The sequence below is a fragment of the Emys orbicularis genome, chromosome 2 (assembly GCF_028017835.1).
Source record: "Emys orbicularis isolate rEmyOrb1 chromosome 2, rEmyOrb1.hap1, whole genome shotgun sequence".
Taxonomy (NCBI): domain Eukaryota; kingdom Metazoa; phylum Chordata; order Testudines; family Emydidae; genus Emys; species Emys orbicularis.
Genome location: NC_088684.1, coordinates 221,775,482 through 221,800,682, shown reverse-complemented (window position 1 = coordinate 221,800,682; position 25,201 = coordinate 221,775,482). Strand labels below are relative to the sequence as shown.

General features: G+C 41.0%; 1 protein-coding gene across 2 annotated transcripts in view; it reads left to right on the top strand.

The window, feature by feature from the left end:
* Positions 1 to 25,201, top strand: part of RBMS3 (RNA binding motif single stranded interacting protein 3) — a 970,110-nt gene that overhangs the window by 789,033 nt on the left and 155,876 nt on the right. For both annotated transcript variants that reach the window (XM_065399124.1, XM_065399125.1), the window contains one exon: positions 5,839 to 5,918. In XM_065399124.1, the coding sequence (XP_065255196.1) occupies positions 5,839 to 5,918 (80 nt within the window). The remainder of the gene's footprint in view (positions 1 to 5,838; positions 5,919 to 25,201) is intronic.

Below are 25,201 nucleotides of genomic sequence, written 5' to 3'. Positions count from 1 at the left end.
AGCTCCATTCACCGGCCCTATGTATGTGTGCAAAATGGATAATCTGTTATTTCCCTCAGGAGAACCATAAGAAGAACTAATGCGGTGGGGGAGGGGGAAAGATTTCACAATATTGCTTTATTTTCAGAACGCCAGAACCTTCTCTGATTTTCCAGATCCTCCAGGAGTTGGGGAGGGAACTGAGGACATGATTCACTAGATTACCCTGGCCACATAGTCCTCATAATTCCATTTGCAGATTAACTCCTGTTTACCAATCACCTAGGGTCATTGTTACAAACTGTACATATAACCACCCACTTGCATATGCAATTATTTGTTTTGTGTGCACAAATACACATTTTCCAATTTTTGTCTATCTTGCATATTTTTATATATCTTGTGATTTTTCTGCACAGGAATAGATGGTGGGTGCAGCATGATCAGCCAGCTTTGAAAATGTGCCCTTCACAGTCAGTGTAGGAAGTCTAGGCTGCCAATAGTTTGTCCTTGCACTAACTCACTGTATTCTCAGAGACAAAGGGTAAATTCTAATATATGGTGCTGCAGGTCCTCATACTGTGGTGATGCATGGGCTCTATCCTTCATTCTAAATGTTCCGGTTTTCTATGTGAAGTCAAACCTTAAGAGTAAGGGGTAATTTTTCAGAGGTCTCCATTTGTGAACCCACAACTTTGTTCATAGAAGTGACTTGAGTGTGCAAAACTTATGCAATAGCAATAAATGTATGGATTGCAAAACCCATTTGCACTCAATTTACAGCCAATTTATGTAAATTCTGTCCTTTAGTGGATAGGTTTTGAAAATTTTGAATTCTTTTTAGCACTGCTTTTATTTAAATAAAAAAATTGCCAGTGCAACAAAATGCACTGCAATTAGCTATATATATATATATATATATATATATATATATATATATATATATATATATATATATATATATAAATACACACAAACACATATATGTCTGCACACACATACAGTTATGCACTTAATATAATATATAAATACAGCATACAAAAACTATGTTAAAAGAACATTATTAAGCTTGCAAAGTCTAGCACTCAAAAGTTAAGAAATGCCAAAATTTGTCCCTTGTGTGTTTGCATTATGATACAGTCTTGAATTACATGGTCACACAATTTTTTTCCACAGGACTGTTGACTCATTCAGTCCCCAGTGGCTCCTAGTCCCAATCTTCTTTCCCAGAGTCCTCTCAGTTTCTCCCTGCAGAGACTTTGGCCTGATCTCTTTACCCAACCAGTCCTGGCTCCTAATCAGATCTGTCTGATCCCCCCCTTCACCTTCTTCCCACATCCACTAGTTCTCAGTCCCAGGCTCCTTGCCCAGCCACTCCCCATCTCCCTGTGCCTCCTCATCTGGTTTCAGTCTCTTCTCTTCCAACTACTGGCTCACAGCACCACCAGCCCAGTCTCCACCATCCCCTTACTCCAGGGGTTCTCAAACTGGGGGTCGGGAGCCCTCAGGGGGTCACGAGGTTATTACATGGGGGGTCGCGAGCTGTCAGCCTCCACCCCAAACCCCGCTTTGCCTCCAGCATTTATAATGGTGTTAAATATATAAACAAGTGTTTTTAATTTATAAGGGAGGTTGCACTCAGAGGCTTGCTATGTGAAAGGGGTCCCCAGTACAATAGTTTGAGAACCACTGCCTTACTCCCATTCCCAGTTTCCCTTTTCCCCCTCTCCCCACCAGCCTAAGGTTCCAGTCTTCAGCCAATCTATTCCCTGGTCCCCCAGATCCAGTTCTTGTCCCCTACGCATTCAAATCACGCGGCTTCCTCCTCTTTGCGCCTTCATCATGGGGGGATTGGGGTGAGGAGAGGGTAATTGAAAGCACAGGAGAAATAGGTTTCCTGCTCTCAGTTTAGGTGCCTGGACTCTCACCCAGCCCTGGCACAGCTTGCAGCCCAGAACTACAATTGCTGGGAAAGTTCTGCTTAGCCCCACGCTGGACTATGCTTGGTGCAGACAGAATCTTGGGGAATTTAGCTGCTATAATCGAAGAAACTTAGGTGTAAAGTGATTTTTTTAAAAGGCTTATAACTTGGCCAGATTTCGCCAGATTTTCACACGGACAGTGAAAGCACATCTCTGACAACAACTGTCAAATTTCAAGCCCTTGCTCCAACGCATGGGGATGCTACAGCTTTCCAAAGCAAATGAAGCCAGAATTTTTTAATGTGGGCAAAACAGTGTATTTTTCCCTAATCTTGTTCTCGGGAACAGTTGAATTGGTTTGGCTGAAATTTTCCCTAATACAAATCCACCTGAGGCAGATACCCATCATGCAATATTTCAGCCCAAATGGTGACAGTTTGGTGAAGTTGTAAATAATTGAAAATAAAGTCTCATAATGGAGTAGTTATAATATTATTGTCATATCTATTTCCTATAGTCGCCATACCAACCTTAAATATCTTACACGAAAGAAGAGTTGATACTTCACCACATACTACATATGTATATTTGAAAATTATAATACATGCATCTGTCCATAGGTGGGAGATGCATCCAAGATGTCTCAGGTGTTACTTAATGGCTAGAGGTCTAATTAACATGTTTCTGGAGGGAAGGTCTACCTGCCACACACAGCTGTTCTGAAAGACTCGAGGGGATTCAGGTAGCATGGAGGAATAATGCATGCAGTTGTAGTTATTCAGCAGCACATCTGAATCGAACGTGTAAAGGCGGCTTTGTCTATTATGCTGCCTTTTCAGGCCAAGTTGATAATGCTAGTGTCGGTTTCAAGTGAAGCGTGTGCCAGATTACAGATAGCTAGTGCTGGCATTTGAGAGCCGTTAATTGTGAAACTTGAGAAGAAAATGGACGCATTCTTTCTAAGACAGCTATTCAGGAGATGGCCTTTTTATCCCAGAGCACTGTGGGTTTCACTTTTATTCCCTTCCCACATAAAATGCATGGAGTGCACTGAGGCTCTTTCACTTGGCAGCGCCTCTATTGCATTCTTTGCCGGGGCTGCTTTGGCTTGTTAAAATGTGCCCCGTGTATTCAAATGAAATTGTTACTGCTGTGTGGTGCAACATAACGTGGTTTGACACTAAGCGCCCGTAGCTACAGAAAACAGCCTTTTCTTGCATTTATGCTTTCAGAGACAAGAGTCTCTAAAGGCTTGCTGCAGACATTCGCTTAGTTAAATCTGAATGAAGCCAAAGTGAACAATCTAAGTTGCTGTCTTTGTGCTCGTGGAAACAGCCCATCCTACATGATATGGCACTAAAAACTGAGCTACAAAAGACTGTCTCATGGTTAGAACCCAGAAGGGACAATTTTAATGGTTTCACCCAAAACAAATTAACAAAAGATTTTGTACTGCTTGGACTATTAATCAGCCTATTCTCTTTCTCAGTTTTTTTTCTAACTCTTGGCAAACTCCTATCCAAGGAGATAAGCTGACCCTCTCAGCGCTGGGTTAAGGCTCTAGAGAATATATACGCTCTGCAGAATGTTGTTCTTTCCCCCCTTACTAGTCTGTGGTAGGAGTTGTACAGGAATTCATTTAAGAAGGATCTTGACTTGTGAGAATGAAGTAATACTTAAGTCATTAGAGTCTCCTAGCTGGAAGTATCAAAGGGGTAGCCGTGTTAGTCTGGCTCTGTAAAAGCAGCAAAGAGTCCTGTGGCACCTTATAGACTAACAAACGTATTGGAGCATGAGCTTTCGTGGGTGAATACCCACTTCTTCGGATGCACACCTAGATCAGAATCAAAATATGGAACGAGTATTGAATATAATCTTTCAAGAGAGCTCTCCTGAAAAAAAAATCCACAATGTGATATCTGCAGTTTCTTTGCTGCCTAGTTATGAGTCGTCATCCCTGTCCCCCCTCCCCAAACATTTTAATTACTATTGTGCAGCATGGGCAACTGTTCTCAGTATCAGTTAGCCTGCTGAGGGGTCTGTTTAGGTCCTGTAAAATGGCTTGTACATTTCTTAAAGTGATATAAACTCGGCCCAGGATTTGGCTCATACCTTTGTATTCTTTATAATCTCTTCAGTCCTATAGGTGCTTATTTATTATTACTGCTGCAGTCCTATGGATGTCTTAGAACTATGATTCACAATTATATCAGGTGAATGATGAGTCATTTCACCAGGACAAGATCATGTGCAGTAATGTCTGTCTCCCTCCAGGGCTTGGACTCATGTAATTTACAAGTACAAATTGCTGTTGGTTTTGTTTTATAATCAATTTTCCATAATTTATTTACTCTGTAATAATGAAATCATAGAAATGTTCTCAATGAAAGCTTCTCAAGTCCAGGCCGCTATGCTTAGGCAGTCCCATGTATACCTAGATTATCACTGACAGCGGGTTATCTAACCTCTTCTTAAAAACGTCCAGTGATGCTGATTCCACAACTTCCCTTGAAAGCCTGTTCCAGTGTTTAATTATCCTTATAGTTAGAAAGTTTCTCCTAATATCTAACCTAAATCTCCCTTGCTGCAATCGTTTCTTGTTCTGCCTTTAGTAGATATTGACAGCAATTGATCACCATCCTCTTTATAACAGCCCTTAACATATTTGAAGACTTTTATCAGCCCCCCTTTAGTCTTCTTTTCTCATGACTGAACATACCCAGTTTTTTAAATCTTTCCTCATAGGTCAAAAGCAACAGAGAGTCCTGTGGCACCTTTAAGACTAACAGATGTATTGGAGCATAAGCTGCATGCGTCTGATGAAGTGGGTATTCACCCACGAAAGCTTATGCTCCAATACATCTGTTAGTCTTAAAGGTACCACAGGACTCTCTGTTGTTTTTTACAGATCCAGACTAACACGGCTACCCCTCTGATACTTGACCTCATAGGTCAGGTTCTCTAAAACTTGTATCATTTTTGTTGCTCTCCTCTGGACTCTCTCCCCTTTTGTCCACATCTTTCCTAAAGAGTACCTCCTGAAACTGGACACAATACTCCAGTTGAGGTCTCAGCAGAGCCAAGTAGTGTGGGACAGTTAAACTCCTGTTAGTACATCCCAGAATAATATTACCCTTTTTTGCAAATGTCTGCAATTGTTGGCTTATATTCAATTTGTGATCCACTCTAACCCCAAAATCCTTTTCTGCTGTACTACGGCTTAGCCAGTTATTTCTCATTGTGTAATTGTGCATTTGATTTTTTTGCTTGTTCTTCAATTTATCCAGGTCATTTTGAATTTTAATTCTTTCCTTCAGAATACTTGCAACCCATCCCAGCTTGGTGCCATCTGCAGATTTTATAAGCATGTTCTCCACCCCATTATCCAAGTCATTAATGAAAACCTTGAATAATATATACATGATAAACCCACTAGTTTCTTCCTTCCCATTTGGCAGCAAACCACTGCTAACTACTCTTTGAGTAGTTTAAAAAAAATTGTGCACCCACTTTATAATCCTGAATTATTGTCATTTTACTCCCCTTCAGTTTTAGCTTGGATCCTGTATCTTTTGCACATTCTTTGGGGGCATTTTGGGTGCATCAGAAATTTGGAATCAGGTCCTGAGCTTTTTCAAGAAACATTTGACATGTCCTTGTTTGAGATGCTCCCTAAGACTCAAAAGCAAGCTGTTCACTGCCACGGTTCCAGCCTGCATGCAGCCAGGAAAAATGCTGCAATGCTTGATAGTGGCAAGTTCTCCTTGCTAGCTAACACCATATTGTAATGAACTGCTCCACCTGCATCTCTGCAGAATTCAGCAAGAGCAGCTTTTGAGATTTCTCTCGACATCTGTGTCGGGCCTTCCTTTGCTGACTGCACACTTTCATAAAACTCTAATAATAATTGCTTCCCCCTCCCCCTTTTCTTTTCCAGAATGGAGTCTACAGAAAAATGTGAAGTAGTAATTCAACATTTTAATGGCAAATATCTAAAAACTCCACCTGGTGTACCAGGTAAGTGTTTCCATTTCTTCTTCACTAAAATAACATAAACATTCCTGAGGCATATTAGCCGATTTAGATTATAGGAATGCTGGAGTACATGCTGAGAGTTGCAATATTATAGGTTTGCTCTTGTGTCTCCCCATCTAAGCAAACACACATCGTTTATTATGAGCAGTGATCATTGTTTGTTTATTTTTGCTTTTACCCTCCAATCCTCATTGAATTTACAATGTTGGCCCTGCCCTCGTTAGTACTATACGAACATTTATGTATGACAAAAAAGAAGTGTAAATAATCACTGCAATAATTTTTACTGTATAAATTTTCCATTTTTATTGTATGGATTTTATTTGAATTTCTCAATTGGGGCAAAATCCAGATAGATAAATAGTAGTGGTGTTGTAATGTTAGTTTAAAAAAAAAAAAACAAGAACAACGAAGGCTGAACTGATATTTCTGTGCTTACTGAGATTAAAGTGATAGGGGTTTCTAAACCTCTTAGGATTTTTGTTCTCCTCTGGACTCTCTCCAGTTTGTCCGCATCTATCTTAAATTGTGCTGCTTGCAACTGGACACACTACTGCAACAGAGGCCCCACCAGTACCAGGTAGAGCAGAGCAACTACCTCCTTTGTCCTACAAACAACACTCTGTTAATACATTCAAGAATACCTAAATACCACACTTTTTTCTGATTTATTTTTCCCCCTAGTTTGTTTTACTTTCCACATTTGACAACACTTTGGGTGAAATCCTAACCTCACTGCAATCAGTGGCAAAACCCCCATTGACTTCATTGGGGCAGGATTTCAATCTTTGTGCTTAGTCAGTTTTGCTATGGTCAGTTTCTCCTGTTGCTTGTCTGATTCTCTCTTAGAAGAGGGGAGACTAAAACCTAGGAATACAACAATTGGTAGAGGATCTCAAGAGTATTTGTAATATCTGCAGCTACTATAGATTAATTCATTTAAAGTTGCCTATATTTCTGTATTTGTCACTGTCTCCTTAATAACTTCAGCTTTTAGGGTATCTACATAATACATGCTTTTTGTACTTATCTTTTGTTCTTGCAGTGACTCAATTAAATCTCATCATTTTCTGTTAGAGGCAGAAAATTTAGCATCATCGTATGTTTTCAGTAGCATGTACATGCCACACATAAGGCTCTGACAATGGGCCTCATATGCCTCTCTGGCAGCACATATGGGAGGTAAAGGAGTGACAGTGTTCTCAGTGAGAATTCCACTGGTGCAGAAGCCACATAAAGGTGGCATATATGGCTCCACGTTGACTCCCTCTTCTCAGCTCCCAAGGGTGGCAGATGGGGAGCGGATGATGGGAGAGCAAGTGGTCATAACGCTTTGCAGGCCATGCTATCCCCTGAAGCAGACGGAATCAGGGGCGATTCAAAGGTTCTCAAAGCCACTTTTCCAACACTACCTGCTTCTGCACTGTGCTTCCCCTGATTTTATTTCTGGGTTTTCTAGCTACTTTCCTATTCAAAATGTTTTAAGGATAAATACAAAAAGGTACTGACTTCAGGGTTTGCCTTAGGGGGGTGAATATTTGCTTTTGATAAATTAAGGATGTTGATGACGACGACAATGTGGAAAAAGAAACTGAGAGCTGAAGACATATAGTAGGTGCTTAACCATTCAGCTGTGGATGTTTTAAATAACTACTCATTCATCACTAGCCTGCATAGCAATGTATAAATTGTTATGGCTTGATTTTGCTGATTTCATTTAGATATATTTGTCCAAGGAATATAGTCAAGTTGGAAATAATATATAATGTATGTGGGTTATATATACATTCAGACGTGTATATACACAATATATATATGAAAGATGATGGCATTAAGCTATGTATTAATAATTTCCATCATAGCATTGTCAGATACTTCATTCATATCTGCTTTTCTTCAGAGCCAGAATGACCATATTGCAGGAGTGATCAAAATGAATCTTATAGGCCTAATTAGGCCTACAGTTATGCAGTTTGGTTGACAGTCACCCTCATTTTTCATGAAAAATTGCAGCGTGCAAAAACTACATGTCTTATCCTGGAATGATACATCTTGGTCAATATGGCCTCTGCTCAGATCAAGAGGGAGCACAGTATGCTGGAACCTGTAATCTCCATGGGCTACACTTACATTTCATTGCCTTCCTGCCAATTGATAGCACATTAAAGGCCCTTGCCAGTCAGTTTCCTTTTGGGAGAAACCAGTGATATGGAATCTTAGAGGGTTTTTTAATTTTTACACCATATATGCTAGTCCTTGAACAGAGGTGGTCACAAACAGCATGCAGGCAATCCTTTCTTTCAGGAATCTCAGCCAAAACCCAATGCTCATATTTCAGGAGCAACTCTGCCCCCAAAGTTGACTCTTGCATAAAAAATCTCTACATCACAAAACTAGCAACAATGCAGCATTTCTTCAAAGACTGAGTAGTGCTAGCACAGTACGCAAATGAACTGTGACAGCACTACCTTGTGACTTCCGCCATACCAACATTAACAATAAATATGCAAACTATGTTATGCAAATTAGGCACAGCTGTCAGGATCCTAGCTTGTTGTCAGTATCATCATGTGTTGGGCAGTTTAGAGATCACTGTCATAGTCACTCTGCTGAGTCTGAGTGCTTGACAACACTGTTTCTTAGCTCCCAGTTCTGCAAAGACTTACACAATATGAGTAGCCCCACCATACTTTCTGGGACTACTCAGAGTATGTGAATGTAACCTCGTGGGAAACTCTTTGCAGGATCAGTGTAGTTTTCTAATGAGTTTTCTTGTTTTGAGATGTTTCTTACTGTTTACTACCATTAAACTCTTTCTTATATATTGCGTGTTTCCTTACATGGAAAACAAACAATATGCTAATTAAAATAGAGTTAACTGCACAACTACTGTATACAGTAATTGAATGATGTGATGTTCATATGAATTATAGTAAAATCACCTCCATGCACAAGTATGTAACTTCTAACACAGGCTATAATATTCCATTTTATGGATTTCTCTCCTTAGAGTATTTGCTGACAGTTTTTCTGATCCAACTGATGTAGGTAATCTGTTTGAAACATGGCATATGATAGATTTGTGCTGTATCACATATGGGGCAAAGAAATATATACAAAGGCCTTACTTTTGCCATTTCTTCCTGTATGCATATAGTGGGTTGCAATACAACCCTATCTAATATCATAGCTACACCCCATGGAAGCATTGGGAATAGCAAGGACTCTGTTAGTGCACGGTTTCAGTCATTATAACCCCACATACTCTATAGGCAAGTTTCAGAGTTAGTCAAGACCAGCTCACACATAGGAAAATTAGATTTAACTACAACGTTCTTAATTAATTTAACCCTATGCCTGTATTTCTTCTATTAGTAACTCTTTCTGCTTGATAGAACATTTAAATGATGCTACTGATAAGTTTCCACATTTAAACAGTGGTAAATTTTGCATTGCTTTATTGAGCCAAAAAGAGCTGTATAATAGAAGGTGAAAGTTAGAGACAAAGATATTTTTCTTTATTTTTAGTAGTCATTAATTTAGATGTCGAACAGGAACAAAATGGGATATACAAAGCAATAAAAGTGGGACATACAACAAAATAGGAATCTTGATGAGATAGCATATTTATCTGTATTTCAAGCTGATAAAGTGGAATTGGATTTAAATTATCATGACTTGTTCGGGTCGTTCAGCTACAGTATATGATTCAAATCTTATTTTCCAAAAGAGAATTCCCATTTGAGAGAGTTGTTTGATGTGCTTTCTCCTTGTTTATCCTGATCAGTGGTCATTTGGTTGCAGGGGGTCAGATAGGAAGTGATTTCTCCAATGTTTTAAGAGTTCTCATCTGAGTACCGTTCAGTTCCAGGTAAAGAATATTACAACTTATGGAAGAGCCAGTTAGAGTCATGAATAATTTGACTAATTTCACTATGCATTAGACCACCTAGAAGAACTCACTCTATCCTTGTAAGATGGAGATTTTCTATCTGCAAACACAGTTGATTTGGAATGATCAGTTTCATCGATTCACATACAGTGACCATTTCAGCATAATTTTCAAAGCAAGGTGCTCCCATAATCCATATTTAAAAGTCAGTTCTGCTGTATTCATTATTACAGTTCTTAAGAGCTCACAGAACAAGTATGATCTTTTGAATTAGGAAGATATACATTTTTCCTTTCCTTGCCAGTAATATTAGTTTACTTTTTACTTACTGCTAAAAAGGTTTAGTCCAAGTTTCTTCATATTCACATAGTTTCTCATCGCTGCTTCTAGTCAATTTATACGTCCCTGTGATAAACCTGTATTTAAGCCTCTCGGTAAAGATAGAAGCATTTTGCTTTATCCTCCCCCTAGCAATTGCTTATCTTCCTGCATGGAGTCGCAAGGAGAATCAAATCTCCTAGTGTACTTGGAAAATCACAATCAGAGTTTGAAAATTATCCTTCCAGCAACACAGTCATTGGCATACAAGGAAAATCAGCTCAAGTTATTGTGGTGACCTCTTTATGAATTTCAGTTAAAAAAAAAAAATGAGGAACCTGATAATGTTAGCAGAGGTATGTCTCCATGTCTGTTGTTAAACGCAACTGCTCAAACAGTCATCTGATTGCTAGAAAAAATTAGCCTCTCTGGTTAGGGTTAAATGCAGTTGATTCAGAATTTTCAATTGGATTCCTAGCAGCTTAACAGAGATGGCACAGAACTAAGCAAATCTCATGTGTTGGACAACATCTCCTCTACCTCAAATTCCCTTTATTTCATCTTTTAGTTATCCATAAGCTTTTAATGAATACCTCATGGGTTGTTAATCCTTTTTAATACCCTTGCAGAGGTGTGTCTGATCTGTTCACTTTTGAATACAGTGCACTCCCAACCTGTAAGTTCCCTTGGCATATGAGGTTTCATAACTTTACCAGAAGGAAAAAAAGGTTTCATATATAAGACCCAACTTCTGTGCAACTCTTGTAAAGTAAGGAATGATCCGTTTGAACAAAGCTAGGAATAGACCAGTGTCAATCATTTAAGTGTTCTGGCCACCAGTACAGGAGGAAGGTGTAAAGTACCATGCCCCCACAAAGAACAAGCAGACAGGGTGCCATGAATGGCACATGTCTTATATGTATTCAGTGTATGTCTATGTTAGTAAATCATTCTTGCAAAGGGTGCTGCTCTGTCTGACCCTTTAGTGTCTTTCCAATCCAAAGGGACTTTCTCAACTAATAAAAATGTTGTGATGTTGAGCCTTAGATATTCAGTGCGAGACAATTGACTACTGCAAAAATAATTAGTTAATATCTTTATACTTCTTCCAGACTGAGAAAAAAAAACTGCAAACTCCCTGTACTTGACAGGGTTAACATGAATTCCATGAGCACCCACAGCACCTTGGATTATTTTATCTTCCATCCTGTCCAGTAGCTTGGCAGTAAGGCAAAAAGTTTGGTGTTGGCTCGTTTTGTAGGAATTGAATTGTCCAGGACCTAGTGGACATTACAAAGATTGCCACTCCAGCTGGTGCTTCATGTGTACAGCTTTGTGGCAGGCTTGGCAGAGTCAAGAAATGAATGAGTAAGGGAACAAATTTACGTGCTCAATGAAGATGTGACTTTACAAGAGCAGACTGGAGCCATGCTTGTGGTGTGGGGTAGCTTGCACAGTTACTGTCTCTCTCTCTCTTTTTTTTTTTAACAGCTGTTAATCCTATTTCACTTTACAAAACAGCTACATTTTCCATCAGCAAGGAAATGACAAGTTTGGGTACAGCTTTTAGGGGGAGATTTTCAAAGGCACAAAGGACTGTTACATGTCCAGCTCCCAATACCCTTTGCACCTCTGAAAATGTACCCCATAGTCATTGGACTTGTGCACACAGTGCTTAAATCTGCACCAGAAGCGTGTAAATTTTAGTCCTCACCAGTGTGTCATGAAATAATTGGCCTACATGGACTCTACTGACATGCACTAAAACTTCCCTGGTGTGCGCTGAGATAGTACAGTTTGAAATGGGAATAGATTGGTGTGTGCTAATCAGAGCTGGCTCCAGGTTTTTGCCGCCCCAAGCAAAAAAAAAAAAGCCAGAGTGCCGCCCCTTGAGAAGTGCCACCCCAAGCACATGCTTGGAACGTTGATGCCTAGAGCCAGCCCTGGTGCTAGGGAACTTCTAGTGCGTGCCAGCCTCATCCATGTGGGCACTAGTGCAAACTAAAATGTATATCCCACGCACCCCCATCCCCGGTGCAGTCACAAGCACCATGTAGAGAAGCCCCTTATCTCTTTTTTTGAACACGTTCAAGGGCCAAGTAAGTCACTTTCATAACTCTGTGAACTTTGCTTTTTGTTTTGTTTTGTTTTGTGGAGGAAGCTGTCCTGAGTGCAGTGACTATCCCCTACAACTGCCTCCATTCTGGTACATCACAAAGCTTTGTAGTAGTTACAGTACTTCCTTAGTTTCATTTTCCTTGCAAATATTTAGGGTCATTAAAAGCTTAATGTGGACTGAGTAGCATAGGCTACAGAACCAGCTCTGGAAAAACCCATTAAATATGAAATGATATTCATGAAAGTGGTGGAACAATGGAGGAGATCCCACACCCTGGTTCTCCCTCTTTGAAACAATGTAAACTACCAATTACTGTTATTACTAAATTAAATAAAAGACTACATTGATAGAAGAAGAAGAAGAAAATAACTATTGTCATTTTCGTAGCGCCTCTATTCAACTAAACCAGCATTAGTGCCAGATTATAGACTCATAGACTCATAGACTTTAAGGTCAGAAGGGACCAATATGGTCATCTAGTCTGACCTCCCGCATGATGCAGGCCACAAAAGCTGACCCACCCACAACAGAATCTTCCAGCCTGCGACCCCTGCCCTATGCTGCGGAGGAAGGCGAAAAACCTCCAGGGCCTCTGCCAATCTACCCTGGAGGAAAATTCCTTCCCGACCCCAAATATGGCGATCAGTAGAACCCCGAGCATACAGGCAAGATTCTACAGCCAGACCCTCATTTTACCCGCGATGGCACGTTAATGCCTAATTGACTAAAATCACGTTATCCCATCAAACCATTCCCTCCATAAACTTATCAAGCCTAATCTTGAAGCCAGAGAGGTCTTTCGCCCCCACCGTTTCCCTCGGAAGGCTGTTCCAAAATTTCACCCCTTTGACGGTTAGAAACCTTCGTCTAATTTCAAGCCTAAACTTCCCCACGGCCAGTTTATATCCATTCGTTCTCGTGTCCACATTACTACTGAGCTGAAATAATTCCTCTCCCTCCCTGGTATTAATCCCTTTGATATATTTAAAGAGAGCAATCATATCCCCCCTCAGCCTTCTTTTGGTTAGGCTAAACAAACCGAGCTCCTCGAGTCTCCTTTCATAGGAAAGGTTTTCCATTCCTCGGATCATCCTAGTGGCCCTTCTCTGTACCCGTTCCAGTTTGAGTTCATCCCTTTTAAACATAGGAGACCAGAACTGCACACACTACTCCAAATGAGGTCTCACCAGCGCCTTGTATAACGGAAGCAGCACCTCCCTGTCCCTACTAGAAATACCTCGCCTAACGCATCCCAAGATCGCATTAGCTTTTTTCACAGCCACGTCACATTGCCGACTCATAGTCATCCTGCGATCAACCAGGACTCCGAGGTCCTTCTCCTCCTCCGTCACTTCCAACCTATGCGTCCCTAACTTATAACTAAAATTCTTGTTAGTCATCCCTAAATGCATCACCTTACACTTCTCACTATTAAATCTCATCCTATTATTGTTACTCCAAGTTACAAGGTCATCCAAGTCTCCCTGCAGAATATCCCGATCCTTCTCCGAATTGGCAATACCTCCCAACTTTGTGTCATCCGCAAACTTTATCAGCCCACTCCTACATTCGGTTCCGAGGTCAGTAATGAATAGATTAAATAAAATCGGACCCAAAACCGAACCTTGAGGAACCCCACTGGTGACCTCCCTCCAACCCGACAGTTCCCCTTTCAGTACTACCCGCTGCAGTCTCCCCTTTAACCAGTTCTTTATCCACCTCTGGATTTTCATATCGATCCCCATCTTTTCTAATTTAACCAATAATTCCTCGTGCGGCACAGTATCAAACGCTTTACTAAAATCGAGGTAAATTAGATCCACCGCATTTCCTTTATCTAGAAGGTCTGTTACTTTCTCAAAGAAGGAGATCAAGTTGGTTTGGCACGATCTTCCTTTCGTAAACCCATGTTGTAATTTGTCCCAATTGCCATTCACCTCAAGGTCCTTAACTACTTTTTCCTTCAAAATTTTTTCCAAGACCTTGCATACTACAGAAGTTAAACTAACAGGCCTGTAGTTACCCGGGTCACTTTTTTTCCCCTTCTTGAAAATAGGAACCACATTAGCTATTTTCCAGTCCATTGGTACCACCCCCGAGTTTACAGATTTATTAAAAATTATCGCCAAGGGGCTTGCAATTTCTCGCGCCAGCTCCTTCAATATTCTAGGATGAAGTTCATCCGGTCCGCCTGATTTAGTCCCATTTAGCTGGTCAAGTTTGGCTTCCACCTCTGATACTGTAATGTCAATCGCCCCTCCTTTATTCCCCTCTGTCCCGCTCCCTCTATTCCTAAGCCCTTCATTAGCCTTATTAAAGACCGACGCAAAATATTCATTTAGATATTGTGCCATGCCTAGATTATCCTTAATCTCCACTCCATCTACATGCTTCAGCGGTCCCACTTCCTCTTTCTTTGTTTTCTTCCTATTTATATGGCTATAAAACCTCTTACTATTGGATTTAATTTCCCTCGCGAGGTCCAACTCTACACGGCTTTTGGCCTTTCTCACCGCATCCCTACATGCTCTGACCTCAATAAGGTAGGTTTCCTTGCTGATCTCTCCCCTCTTCCATTCTTTGTACGCTTTCTGTTTTTTCTTAATCGCCCCTTTGAGACGCCCACTCATCCAGCTAGGTCTAATTCTCCTGCCTACTAACCGTTTCCTCTTTCTCGGGATACAGGCCTCAGACAGCTCGTGCAACTTCAGCTTGAAATAATCCCAGGCCTCATCTGCCTTTAGCTCCCTAAGTATGTTAGCCCAATGCACTTCCCTAAGTAGTTGCCTTAATTTATTAAAGTTGGCCTTTTTGAAATCATAAACCTTAGTCACAGTTTTATTTCTGTTAATCCTTCCATTTAGTTTAAACCGAATTAGCTCATGGTCACTCGAGCCAAGGTTGTCCCCTACAACCATTTCCTCAACGAGGTCCTCACTACTCACCAGCACCTAATCTAAAATGGCATCCCCCCTCGTCGGTTCAGCTACTACTTGATGAAGGAATTCATCTGCTAGCACGTCTAGGAACATCTGAGCCCTATTATTGTTACTAGCATTTGTTCCCCAATCTATGTCTGGGAAGTTAAAGTCCCCCATGATAACACAGCTCTTATTAGTTTTTACTTCCTTAAAAACATTAAATAGTTCTCTGTCCGCATCCAGGCTAGATCCCGGCGGTCTATAGCACACCCCAAGCAGTATCTCAGGGGAGGCTCTAGTAGTTCTTTTACCCAGTGTAATTATTGCCCAGACAGATTCAGTTTTATCCATTCCATCACTTATTATTTCTTTACATTTTAGCTCATTATTGACATACAATGCCACACCCCCACCTTTACCTTTTTTCTGGTCATTCCTAAACAGCACATACCCTTCCATACCTGTACTCCAGTCATGACTACAGTTCCACCACGTTTCGGTTATTCCTACGATATCAGGTTTCATTTCTTGGACCAGGAGCTCCAATTCCTCCATTTTGTTACCTAGGCTTCTTGCATTTGTGTATAAACATCTTACCGTATGCTGTCTATCCTTTCTCCCATTAGTTATGCACTTTGGTACGGACCCCGTAGTGTCCATCCGCCCCCTCCTTCTAATGTCCAATTCCCAACCCCTACCTATATCTGTGCTTATCTCTTCGCCCTCTTTTTCAGTGTTGGAATCTGGCGTGGAGATTAACTGGACATCTCCCAACCGTCTCCCCCAAGTTCCTAGTTTAAAGCCCTTTTGATGAGATGAGCCAGCCTCCCTCCCAGAAGTCTATTTCCTTCCCTACTCAGGTGAAGTCCATCCCGTGAGAACAGCTGTCTGTCCCCGAAAGCCTCCCAGTGGCCATACATCCCAAAGCCCTCCTTATAGCACCACTCCCTTAGCCAGCTATTTATCCTTACAATTCTGTCTGCCCTTTGCTGTCCTTCTCTAGGAACAGGCAGAATCCCACTGAAGATAATCTGAGCCTCGACTTCCTTAAGCGTCTTCCCCAGCCTGGCATAATCTCCCTTGATTCTCTCTAGCGAGAACCTAGCCGTGTCATTCGTTCCTGCGTGAAGGACGATCAAGGGGTTCTTACCTGCTCCATTTAGGATCCTTTTCAACCGCAGGTCCACATCCCATATCTTAGCGCCCGGCAGACAGCACACCCTTCTGTTTTCTGGGTCCGCCCTGGTCACAGGCCTGTCTAACCTCCTCAGTAAGGAGTCCCCAATCACATAAACCTGCCTTTGCCTGGGGGCAGCGCAATCTACCAATCTATCCCCTGTTCCCTGCGGCCGTAACTCCTCTCTGTCTCTATTTTCCCTTATAGTCCCCCTATTGCCATCCTGTATCCTCCCGGGGCCGAGTATTGATGCTGTTTCCATCAACTCCTCCCCCGTCTCTCTTGGACTAGCTGCCCTTCTTTTCTTCCTCTGCCTCCCACCATCAGTTACCACCTGCTGCGTCCCCTCCTTGTTAGCCAAACACCCAAACCTGTTCCTGAGTTCTATTTCCCCCTCACTAGCCCTCCTTTTCCTTGGCCTGCTTCTCAGGGTCACATGCTTCCACTGCTCTTGTTCTCCCCCCGACATTCCCCCCTCACAGACCATAGCCCCCACCTCCATCTGCACCCCTGAGCATTCCCCTTCAGCTACCCCTTGCCTTTGCTCCATTAGCTGCTCAAACCCCCTTCTAAACTCTACCAGGGTCTCTACCTGCATCTCCAACCCCCGAACCTTTTCCTCTAATAGGGCAATTAGGCGGCATTTCATACAGACATACCTCCCATCAGGTGCACCTGCTAGGACCATATACATACCACAGCTGCTACATGCTTTCATCTGCATTGTGTCCCCTGCTGCTTGGCTCATGGCTGCTCTGGTCTCTGCCTGCAGCCTCTGGGGAAACAGAGCACACCGAACACCGCGCCTGCCTGCCTCCCCTTCCACCTCCCCCTGTAAACTCCCACTTAAACTCCCCTGTTAGCAGCCCTGTTGGCCGGCTCCTGGGGGCCGCTGCTCGCTGCTAGATTATCTACTTCCTTTTTTAACCTAGGCATAAATTGTCCTAAGCAATCAATAGCTTTTTATACCCCATCTTTAATAATATTCACATTCTTTTGCTTTTTGACCACAAGGTCTTTGCTTCAAGTTCTAAACGGTAGTTATTGACCAGGATTCTCTCCATCTTCTTTAATGCTCAGTTGTTGTTTTTCTTGTTGAGGCTAGAAACTTCTTTTGCCAGAGTAACCAGTTAATTTTGTTTTCCACTCCTGTGTCAGTTTGAATATTTCTCTCTGGTCAACTCATGGCTTCTTGAACCCTAAGAATAAACTCAATTTCTTTCATCTTTGTTCTGAAGAAGTAGTCTTAGCATGTGGAACCACACAGTTAAGAACAATATCTTTCCTAAGGATGAGTGAATAAAACAGAACACAATATTCTAGTTGAAGGCTAGCAAGTGTATTGTGCAGTAGCAATATCACTTCTTTTCCTTTTCCTCTCCCTCAGTGAATGGACAACAGTGTCTTGTTTGCTTTTATTGGTATTGTAGCTGTACTCTGAGTTCATGGACTTAAGATAACCTTCAATAACCCTTTCTTTTTCAGTTTGCTGCTTAATTTTAATTTAATTGTGTCTCTTTGTATATGTGAATAACACATTGCATTTTTTAAAAAGAACTATTCCCTTGAGGAGTTCAGACCACTTTACAAAGTTAGGTAAATGTAACTAACAACACCCTGACGTGGAATATGATGATGAGAGGGTTGTGACTTGCCTCAAGTCACATACCAAATCAGCCCAGTTGGGAACAGCACCCAGTTTCCTGGCTCCCATTACTATGCCTAGTCCATCAGACTGCACTATGAATGGTGGTGCATCTGTGCTCTGAACTGACGTATACCCTGCAGACTTATATAATGGGCAATAAGAGTTCAGTTAGAGCCCTATAGATATATAATACAGCAGCAGCGCAAAGCAACCAGAACACAGGCCAATGATTGAACGTATAGTTTGGTTTACAATTAGTTTGTAAAAATTTGCTGAGTGCTCTGAGTTCTCTGAATGAGATCTTAGATTGTAAGTGGCAGAGTCCATGTTTGTACGGTGCCTAGCACAATGAGGTTCTAGTCCATAACTAGTACTCATAGGTACTACAATAATACAAATAAATAATTTTAGTAACATTAATATTATTGTGGACTTTTTAAACAAAGGTGTTACATTTTCCACTTTGCTGTCCTCAGGAATGATCTGTAGTCCAAAAACAAAATAATTCCGTCATTTTTTATACTCATTTCCTTTAACACATATAATCATAAGATGATCTGAATTTGTTACTTTGTCTACCTTCCAAGCATTTGTTTTTTTGCAAACAGCTCCATTGTTATCTGCTGAGTACAGTGTATAAATCTTCCCCTACTGTATCAGAAAATATGATCCCTGTAAAGACAGTTGCAAAATAACTGTTTAACAAATTTTCCATTTCCTTATCCACTCTCTGCAATTCCCTACTGTCATTTTTATCTTTTACTTTCTATGCATTATGAATATATGTGCAGAACTCTTTGTTGTTAGCAGAAATTTCTTTTTCATCTTGAGCCCTCTAAACATCCTTTTACCTGTCTGCAGTTTGCGATATTTTTATAGATCTCACAATTCTTGTTTTTGTCAGATGGTTTATAATTTTTAATTCTTTCTACTTACCTTTTATAGTAAACCTTTCATCCTCACATAACTACAGTTGCCTCATGTGATGCCTGGCTAGAAAGGGTTAAACAGCCTGCAAAATAAACAACCCTCAAAAGACATGTGGAGGGATAATGTTTGTGTATTTACATATGAATGAGTAGGGTCAATGATGCAATCAACAGTCCCTGTCTATGCTGTATTCTGATCATTCAGAGGTCAAAAGAACATCCTAGCATTTAAATGAATTGTAAACACGGGATATCTCTGTATTCATCTCTCTTTGAAATGTATAGCAAATAATCTGTGAATGGTGGAGGAACAAGCAAATTGCCTTATGTTAATGCCTATAGCCAAGTACCGGTGATGGACCCCCTTAAAATCATCCTAATTACCTTTTGAACTCCAACTTGTCAAAATACATGAAATTGTATAAAAGATCCTTGGGTTCTGATTCTGTCATCTCAGGTCTGCTTAGGCTTCATCAGGGGAAGTTTGAGTCGCAAGACTGACGTCCCAGTTATGCTGGTGCGCCCTGAATATGATGTTTGGACATTGGACTATAACCTATGAACTATTTCTAAAAGAACTCTTTGCAACTACAAAGCTCACCATCTCCGCTATGAATCTGAATCTTAAGAATTGAACTGCTGTATGTATATTGATCTTTTAACCATACTCTCTCTCTTTTGTTTTTTAATAAATTTTAGTTTAGTTAATAAGAATTGGCTGTAGCATGTATTTGGGTAAGATCTGAAACATTCATTAACCTGGGAGGTAATGTGTCCGATCCTTTGGGATTGGTAGAACCTTTTCTTTTATATAATGAAATAAGATTTACAGACGTGGGTACCTGGATGGAGGCCTGAGGCTGGATCACTTTAAGGGAACTGTGTTGTTTGGACTTCTGAGTAACCAGTAAGGTAATAAAGAAGCTGTTTTATGCTGGCTTGGTAAATCTAAGTATTGGAATATCCACCAGCTTTTGGGGGATTGTCTGTCCCATTTTTGCAGTTCACCCTAATTGAGTGACCGCAGCTGGCTCCTCACTAGGACCCCCGTCACACCTCAGTTGCCTTTTCTCCCTTGTTTTGAATTGGTTGGGTATCGTTTGCAGTATCTCCAATTTGTTCCTACTTTTCGGCCATAGATTTCTAATAGGTAGTGATTTTGATTCTAATCAAAATTACATGGGGCCATTATCTTGCTCTCAAAAGCAGCTTTCTTAAAGTCAAAAAAATGGTGTTGCTTCATAACTTTGAGTATTTCAAATTTAACTAAGTTGTTTTTGACCACTGAATGAAACAGGCTTCTCCACCTTTAATTCAATTTTTCATTTGTGACTCATTGTTATGTTTCTGTCCACATATCCTTCAGCTGGCCTTACTTTGTAGATACTAATATAGATTACCTTTTGTTTTCGGGGCTGGTATTGGGTACAGTAGTAAACGCTTCCTGTCAGAACTGTCCAGATCCCCTACACAGATTCACACATTTTTCATTTCTAACTGTCTTTGTTGTAGGAATGTATGTAGTTTTAGGTCAATAGATATTTTTGGAGGGGAAGGGGAGAACTTGTTCCACCACTAAATGACTTTTGCTCACTCAAGACTTGATCCTGCTCTCATTCAATTCAAAGGGGAAACTCCCATTGACTTGAATGGTGCAGGATCAAGCCTCACTTATTAGACAACTCTACCTAGCACTCACTCAGCTTGATATTTGTACAAACATAAAGTGTACATATTTATAGTTCGGGTACTGGAATGCTCCAATCCTGCGGGTTGTTGATCAAACTCTATAAGAGGGCAGATGTATACACAGCACTCCTAAGAATGTGTTCTTTTGCCTTAAATTTAATTGTGACTTATTGTTATTAATGATGGGCAAATCTCAAAAGGTTTGATGTACTGTGTGTTTTGACCTTTTTTATAAATACATTTCCTTATATTGAATCTGGATCTGCAGCGTTGCCAGGAAGTGAATACCTCTGCCAGGCTTTCCACTCTGTCTCCCTTTGGCCAGAGCTTTTTTTTGCCACACGTAGCTACACAGCACAGTGGCAAGTGTGGACACAGCGTGACGAAAGCATGTAGACAAGGCATAAATTACAACAACTGCCTTGGGCTGCCCTATGGGCCACAGCAGAGCCCAGAATCTGTGCAGCACTGCAGCTCTGCCTCGACATGTCCCTCCTGCCCCTTGCTCAGCTCAGACATTGGGGCTTGGAAGGGGGCCTTCAGGGGACAGTCCTTTTGGCTGATTTCCTCAGTTTCTGTGCCAGATAAATCCTCTCCTGCCTCCCAGCAAGGCTTTCTGGGTCCCTTTTTGCTGCTCTGGCTCTTTTCACATTGAGGGGAAAAAAAAAAAAACAGGTCTGGAGTTGGGATGAGGCTCTCGCCCATTGTTACTTATGCAAAGTAAGATGAGCAATAGTACAACTCTTGTTATCATACTAGTAGCCTGCTGCTTAATTCCAGCCCTCTGGGCAGCACTGCATCACAGAGAAAATCCTTCAAATTGAAATTATGCAACATAAGGGTGGGAGGGAACCTAGCAATTAAATACATATTTTTAACGTGACAACAACGTTACAATGGTCAGCAGTTCCCATCAAATGTATCAGTCCCCTTTCTTGAGCATTTCTGGTCGGGGCGCTGGAACAATTTGTATAGTGGGGGTGCTGAGAGCCATTGAACCAAACTGTAAACCCTGTACATGATGGAAACCACTTCAAGCTAGGAGGTGCGGCAGCACCCCTCGTTCCAGCACTTATGCTTCTGATATGTCTTTTTTTTGTTTTACTGGCTGCATTTCATAAGATCGTAGAAAGGTCTTTCCTAGATTCAGTCACTGAAACTTGAAGGTTGAAACAGCCTATATTTTCATACCACAGCCACTGTGTCTGTGATGTTTTTACAGTTTACTCTAGAATTATGTAGTACTCCTGAATATGAGAGTCCTCAAGGGAAAGAGGAAAGACGCCTAATGTCTAGTTCTTCATTTATCCTTACTGTTAAATCTTATAAAGACAATGCTCTGTATTTATTTTTCCCATACAGTGCCTATTTGTAATTGCCAAATAGATGGTACTTCCAGAATCAAAAACTTTTCAGCCAGGCCTGATGCAATGAACATAATATGCATTGTCTAACAGTATACTTTTATGGGCACTGTAGGATGAATAGTTTTCTAAGGCCCAGTTCTGCCAACCATACCCACAACTAGAAATGTAATGAAAATTGCACATTTTAGAAAAAACAAAAACAATTCATAAAAATGTTTTGTTTTTTACTGGTTCTGTTCATAACGAGTAACACTTAATTCAGCAAGTCGCCTTACTGATTGCAATGGGACTACTCCTGAAGTAAATTACTACTCCGTATGAGTAAGGTCGCAGAATCAGGTCCTACATTTTACTCTATAGCCTATTTTTTTTTAAGTTAAAATACTGTAATTTCTGGAGAAAGCCTGAGGTGTTTTAGAATAAAATTATTATTGTGAGTTCTAAAAAAAATATTATCAATAAGCTATTTTTAAAAAGAGAGTATGTGTAGTCCATCGGCCTAACAATAATGTTCTGTATTGCCAAGCACGGGACCTATGTCTGAATCCCCATCTCAAGGCTATTAGAGAGTAAATGTGCTGTGAAGGCAGAGTGATCAACCTTGCTCCATTTAAAGGTGACTCCTGCAGAAAATTAAGTTGCAAACGTTGAGAGACAGCTGAAGCAGTGGATGCCCCAGCATTTTAGGTTTTTGAAAGTAGCCCACATAAAGCAGTAGTACATGTACTGTGAAGACCTTCCTTCACTAATACGGGATCGATATAACTGGTCCTCTTCATTTCTAATTCATCACTTGGCTGCCAGAAGGATAGTGGCTCCTATGTAATGCAGGGGAAAATGGGTTGGATTTTCTAGGCTCTAACAGGATATGGAGCATTCTTCTTTATTTAACTTAAGCGATGCATTGCACAATTCCCTGGGTGCATTCTAGAATGTTTTCACACCTCCACTGATGCATCAGATATTGTCCAAAGTTGGAGGCAATAGAAAAGCTAAAACAAAAGTCAAACCTACACTATTTATAGCAGAGACTGTGGCCTGTTTAATGATGACAGTTCTATGGTCTGATCCTATGTTGCTAATTCCCATGTTTTTACGAGTCTAATGAAACCTTCCTCATGGTATTGACTTCTTATCAATACTGTAATTGCTGTTGTTTTCTTTCTCTTTTGAATGATCTTTGACTGTATCAATGTTTCATCCTCCTTTGTTTAATGTGAAAAAGATCATTAAATATCGTAATGCAGTTTTTTGTAAGAGAAGTGATGATAATGCTGATGTACCAGTGTAGATAATTGTGTTTTGTGTGCGTAAAATTCCCCTGTAGTTTCGGCTGGATACAATCTGCTTCTTCATTTCATGGTTATAATGCTGTGTGCTGGGCATTTCACCCAAGCAGTGGTGTCATTTCAGTGCTAGGCAAAGTAAATGTGTGGATGGGTCCACAGTAATAGCATATGAAAAAAAAATTGAAAACCTGGGTGCCGAAAGTTATACACTTAAATAAAGTTGGCGTGAATTTCAGAGTTGCTGAGCAATTACAGATCCCATTGGCTTTTAGTGGGAGTCACAAGCATTCAACAACTCTGAAAATCAAATATTGAGGCAACTAAACCATGAGTCATCAGTTCTGTATCTGATCATCATGGCAGATGCTTGATTCTAGAAGTAGCTCTTAGATGGTAATTTATAATTGGATCTCATGTTGCTCCCAAGTTGTGTTTTATTATTAAAATGGTGGTATTTTTAACTTAATTTAAGGAGTTAGGTGCCCAAATCCCCTTGAATTTCAATGGCAATTAGGTACCTAGAGCCCTTTGGTTCAATGGAAGATTTCAACCTACTGGTATATTTTTGTGATATAGTTATGAAAGGTGCCCAGTTGTCAGCTTTTATGGTACAAGAGGGACCAAGTCTGGGAAACAGAGAAGTTGAATTCTTGTACTTTGAGGCGAGACTTCCAAAAAGGTGCTAATTCTATTGATTTTGAAAGTTTCTGTTGAACAGACATTTGTCTGCTAGTAACTGGATCAAGACCACCAACATATTTAACCAGGCCCTCAAGCAGCTACCACCATGTTAATGGTTTTCACACACTTATGACTTAACCTAGGATTTGAATCAGTGACTGCCTTGATATCTCATTACCAGTCATCTGAAGCATCAGGTCCTACATCAGGCTGCCAACTTGAAAAACTCATCACTGTGATTGTTACAAGAAAGGTTGGCACGCTAATAACAAATTCAAAATTTTGTCTATTAATGACCACATTTCTGAATTTCGACAAGGCAGTATAACAATAGGGGGTAGTCTTGCATTAACTGTTAAACTAGACAAGGCTGTTGTCAGAGTAGCTGTTGTAATCTAGTCCTTCCTCCTGGAAAAAATAAAACCTGTGACAGACCCAGACCAATGGGGTACAGGAGTCTGGTAGAGGGCAAATATACTGGTCACCGGATGAGTAGTTTTCTGTTCCCTGAGTGACCAGAGCAGGGGCTGCACTAGAGTAATCAGGAACCTGCTAGAACCAGTTAAGGCAGGCAGGCTAATTAGGACACCTGGAGCCAATTAAGAAGAAGCTGCTAGAATCAATTAAGGCAGTCTAATCAGGGCACCTGGGTTTTAAAAAGGAGCTCACTTCAGTTTGTGGTGGGAGTGTGAGGAGCTGGGAGCAAGAGGCGCAAGGAGCTGAGAGTGAGAGTGAGAGTGTGAGTGTGCTGCTGGAGGACTGAGGAGCACAAGCGTTATCAGACACCAGGAGGAAGGTCCTGTGGTGAGAATAAGGAAGGTGTTTGGAGGAGGCCATGGGAAAGTAGCCCAGGGAGTTGTAGCTGTCATGCAGCTGTTACAGGAGGCACTATAGACAGCTGCAGTCCACAGGGCCTTGGGCTGGAACCTGGAGTAGAGGGCGGGCCCGGGTTCCCCCCAAACCTCCCAATTGACCTGGACTGTGGGTTCTTCCAGAGGGGAAGGTCTCTGGGCTGTTCCCCAACCCACATGGTGAATCTCTGAGGCAAGAAAATCCGCCAATAAGCGCAGGACCCACCAAGATAGAGGAGGAACTTTGTCACAAACCACAGTAGTCAAGTTGATTATGAATCTGAGGCCTACAACAAAGCCCTGAGGGGACTCTACAGCAAACCTCAACAAGCATGAATGTGTGGAATACAAATAATCAAATTGAATTTAGACCTTCACTCTCTT